Genomic DNA, 4,872 nt, shown 5'->3' on the forward strand with positions numbered 1-4,872 from the left:
GGGGGGGCTGAGCACGGCGTGTCGGTGCTTCCCCCCGCGGAGAAGAGGGGTGAAGCAGCCCCCGACCCTTCGCAGAGAGGATCCTGAACCTTGGGGTTGGGAAGGACGGGAATATCTCAGCAGAGGCTTTCGGGGATGCCCGGGGAGCGCTGTGGGGCTCAGCACCCTGCCGGGCACGGCCCCCCGGGCCACCCTCAGCCCTCCAGAGCCGGCGGCAGGAGCTCGAGGCACCGGCAGGCAGGACCGGGGTCTCATCCTGCTCACACCGAGCTCTCGCTTGCAGCTGCACCCCAAAGCTGCTCCCTTTGGTGGCTGGAGACCCCCAAACACGCCTCCCCCCTCCCCGGCCCCAGGGCTTCCAAGGTATTTGAAGCCCAAAGGATGCAGACAGATGGCCCGGTGGGTCCTGGCCCAAACCATCAGCCCATCTGCAGCGTTCGGCCACGTTGCAACCTGGGTGCGGCGAGCAAAGCTGCAGCACTGCGGCCATCCTCCCTTGAGCGCCTGGAGCCCGTCCCAGCATTGCTCCATGGTACGGTCCACATGGGAGTCTTCTCATCCCCATCCCTATCCCTATCTCCATCCCCATCCCCATCTCTAAACTCCGTCCCTATCTCCATCACCATCTCCGTCCCCTTCCCTGTCCCAATCCCCATGCCCATCTCCATCCCCATCTCTAAACTCCATCTCCCTCACCATCCCCATCTCCATCCCCATCTCCATCCCCATCCCCATCTCCGTCCCCATCCCCATCTCCATCCCCATCCCCATCTCCATCACCATCCCCCTCCCCATCTCCATCTCCATCCCCATCTCCATCTCCATCCCCATCTCCATCCCTGTCTCCATAAACATCCCCATCCCCACCTCCATCTTCATCTCCATCCCCACCTCCATCCCTGTCTCAGTCAACATCCTCATCTTCATCCCCATCTCCATCTTCATCCCCATCACCATCTCCATCTGTAACTCCACCCCTATACCCATCCCCATCTCCGCCCCCATCCCCACCACCCTGATGTCCCCACACCGACCTGCCTCCTCCCTCTCGTTCACTTCAAAGCAGCTCCAATAGTCCTTCTCCTTCATGACGATTTTCCTCCGGTCCAGGATCTCAAAGGTGAGCTCCTCGGCTGTCATCGTGGCCGGGATCTGGGCGGGAGGGACAGAGGGAAGGGACAGGTCTCCATCAGCCTGTGCCTGGGGCCATGCCACCCTCGTGCCACAGAGCCACCCCATGCCACCACAGAGGTCCCCATCCGCTCTGGGCCCTCCACCCCACCACTCACCTTGACGTGCTGTTCTGCCTCCGTCTTCTTCTCCTCCAGGTAGACAGTGCAGATGAAGTCCCCGGCTTGCTGAAGGGCAACAGGAAAGCACTTCAACCTGGAGCTAATCCCCCCAACCCAGCATGGACGTCCCCTGTCTGAGGCATCTCCAGGACATGCTGCAGCAGGCGGTCAGGTCCCCACGCAAAGCGGGTGTCCCGGGAAGGTCTCCAGGACCAGGACCCACCTGCTTCCCACTGGACGCTGCCTCCCGCATCTTCATGATGGCCATGATCTCATCCTGCTGCTTCTTCATCTCTTGTTCGTTGACCTGCCAAGGAAGAGAAGCCATCAGGGTTGACCAGACCACCCTTAAGTTTCACTGCAGCAGTAGACGTGGGTCCTCAGGGGAATCTGCTCCTCTGCCCAGCGATGCCGGCACCTCCTGGGGGGTCTCCAGGGTTTGCAGGGACATGGAACCCCTCCCCTTGTCTCCAAAGCAAGGAGATGTCCGCAGACAGAGTAGATCCAGCTTCTTCCTCCTTCCACCTCCCCATCCCCTGGGAATGTCCACACGTGGCCCCGACCCAGAGCAGCGCCGCGGGCAGGGAGGGTGAACCTACATTGAAGATCTTCACGTAGTGGCTGATGAGGTCCTCCACCACGCGTCCCGCCTTGTAGTCCTTCCCGTCCGTCTGGAAGAGCTTAGGGCCGAAGACGATGGCCAGGTTGTGCGTGTTCATCTGGTTCTCCCCAGAGAAGCGCTGGACCCTGTGAAGAACCCCGTTACGATTCCTACCCCGGAGCACTCCTCCCAAGGAACCCCCCTTCAGCCTTGCCAAGGGGAACGCGCCCCACATCGGGACATGACCCAACGCTCCGGGCACAGCTTGACCCCAAATCCCCCTCCTTTCCTCGCTTGGGCTGTGAACCGAGGGATGAGGGCTCTTCTTCATCCCGGGACCCCACAGCGGACGGGGCGATGCCCCACAGGGGCTCGGCCGTGCCACGGACCTGCCGCCCGTGCCATACCGAAAGAGGTGGTTGATGAGCGCCTTCAGCGTGGCCCGATTCACCGTGGGGAGGGTGCTCAGGAGCCGCCGGTACTCGTCGATCTTTGCCTCCTCGTCCTCCAGCGCTGCGAGAAGGGCAGGAGGGAGAGGATGAGCGCGGAGGGGCGTGAAGGTGAGATTTAAGACCCACGGTCCCACCACCCCCTCTCCAGACCCCACCTCAGACCCTCCTGTCCCTCCGTGGGATTGGAGCACCCCAGGGCTGGACACCCCAGCTCCATGGGGCCGGAGCATCCCAGCTCCACAAGACTGGAGCATCCCAGCTCCGTAGGGATGGAGCATCCCAGTCCATCAGGGCCCAGAGCATTCCAGCTTCACAGGGCTGAGTCATCCCAGCTCCATGGGGCTGGAGCACCCCAGGGCCGGAGCGTCTCAACTCCGTGGGGCCAGAGCATCCCAGGGCTACCGCATCCCAGATTTATGGGACCAGAGCATCCCAGCTCTGTGGGACCAGAGCATCTCAGGGCCAGAGCATCCCAGCTCCATGGGACTGGAGCATCCCAGAGCTACCCCATCCCAGCACTGTGGGACCGGAGCACCCCAGGTCTGTGGGACTGGAGCATCCCAGCTCTGTGGGACCAGTATACCCCAACATCATGGGGATGGAGCATCCCAGTTCTGTGCAACCAGAGCACCCCAACATCATGGGGACGGAACATCCCAGCTTTGTGGGACCAGAGCAGCTCAGGGCCAGAGCATCCCAGCTCCATGGGGCTGGAGCATCCCAGGGCTACCACATCGCAGCTCTGTGGGAAAGGAGCACACCAGGTCTGGGGGACGGGAGCATCCCAGATCCACGGGGCCAGAACATGCCAGCTCCGTGGGGCTGGAGCATCCCAACTCTGTAGGAAAGGACCACCCCAGCACTGTGGGACCAGAGCACCCCAACATCACGGGGACAGAGCATCCCAGCTCTGTGGAACTGGAGCATCCCAGCTCTGTGGGACTGGAGCACCCCAACATCAATGGGATGGAGCACCCCAGCTCTGTGGAACTGGAGCACCCCAGTTCCATGGGGACGGAGCACCCCAGCTCTGTGGGACAGGAGCACCCCAACATCAATGGGATGGAGCACCCCAGCTCTGTGGAACTGGAGCACCCCAGTTCCATGGGGACGGAGCACCCCAGCTCTGTGGGACAGGAGCACCCCAACATCATGGCGCTGAAGCATCCCAGCTCTGTGGGACTGGAGCACCCCAACATCAATGGGACGGAGCACCCCAACACCATGGCGCTGGAGCAGCCCAGCTCTGTGGGACTGGAGCACCCCAACATCATAGGGCTGGAGCATCCCAGCTCTGTGGGACTGGAGCACCCCAACATCATAGGGCTGGAGCATCCCAGCTCTGTGGGACAGGAGCACCCCAACATCATGGGGCCGGAGCATCCCAGCTCTGTGGGACTGGAGCACCCCAACATCATAGGGCTGGAGCATCCCAGCTCTGTGGGACAGGAGCACCCCAACATCATAGGGATGGAGCATCCCAGCTCTGTGGGACCAGAGCACCCCAACATCATAGGGATGGAGCATCCCAGCTCTGTGGGACCAGACCACCCCAGTTCCATGGGGACGGAACATCCCAACATCACGGCACCGGAGCATCCCAGCTCCGTGGGGTTGGAGCACCCCAACATCATGGGGCCGGAGCACCCCAGCTTTGCAGCACCACGGCTCCCGGTTGTTTTGCCACCGGGCGCCTCCATCCCCGGTATTCACGGGCCGGATTCAAAAGCGAAGGGCCTGGGGGGGTCTTGGGGGGGGTCTGGCTCTCTGCCCCATCCCAGCCCCAGCATGGGGCTGTCCAGGGTCAGCATGGGCTCTCTCTGCTCCCCACCCACCACCGCAGCCCCCGAACACCCATGGCCCATACATGCAATCCCCACGTAGCCCGGAGGAGAGGGCAAAGGGGGCTACAGCCATTTCGGGGAGCCCCAAGCCCCCAGCAGCCCCCTCAGGGCTCACCCGTTGCCCGCAGCCAGTCCGGTCCCCACCGGGCGGTGAAGAGCCCATCCCCAAGGTCGCGAAAGAAGCGTTTGAGGGTGTTGGCGACGTCGTCCACTTGGTGCTCGCCCTCCTTCAAGCGGACGCTGCGGGCGTCCCGGCGCAGCATCTCCAGCAGGTTGGTGGTCTTGGAGTTTTGCCCACTCTTGCGGTAGATGCCCTCCGACGTCAGCCCTGCCGCAGAGACGGTGGGGATGAGACCCCCTGCGTGAGGGATGGCCACCCCCTCCCGGACCCCGACCCGCTCCATCTCCATCCCCGGAGAGTTCGCTTCTCAGCATGGAGAGGAGAAGGTTCCAGAGAGACCTCAGAGCCCCTTCCAGTGCCTAAAGGGGCTCCAGGAGAGCTGGGGGGGGACTCTGGGTCAGGGAGGGGAGCCGTGGGGTGAGGGGGGACGGTTTGACACTGACAGAGGGGAGATTTTGGGGAGATATCGAGGAGAAATTGTTGGCTGTGGTGATCCCCTGGGGCAGGTTGCCCTGAGAAGCTGTGGCTGGCCCATCCCTGGAGGGGTTCCAGGCCAGGGTTG

General features: G+C 62.9%; 1 protein-coding gene across 1 annotated transcript in view; it reads right to left on the minus strand.

Moving 5' to 3' along the window:
* The window catches only part of ARAP1 (ArfGAP with RhoGAP domain, ankyrin repeat and PH domain 1), a gene marked incomplete at both ends in the record, with an annotated part of 18,233 nt that overhangs the window by 561 nt on the left and 12,800 nt on the right, over positions 1 to 4,872 (minus strand). Inside the window, 6 exon segments of the mRNA XM_009889906.1 lie at positions 1,035 to 1,152; positions 1,290 to 1,358; positions 1,516 to 1,599; positions 1,892 to 2,039; positions 2,301 to 2,406; positions 4,305 to 4,517. Of these exon segments, the coding sequence (XP_009888208.1) occupies positions 1,035 to 1,152; positions 1,290 to 1,358; positions 1,516 to 1,599; positions 1,892 to 2,039; positions 2,301 to 2,406; positions 4,305 to 4,517 (738 nt within the window).

The sequence above is a fragment of the Charadrius vociferus genome, unplaced genomic scaffold, assembly GCF_000708025.1.
Source record: "Charadrius vociferus isolate BGI_N301 unplaced genomic scaffold, ASM70802v2 scaffold1478, whole genome shotgun sequence".
NCBI classification, from domain to species: Eukaryota; Metazoa; Chordata; class Aves; order Charadriiformes; family Charadriidae; genus Charadrius; species Charadrius vociferus.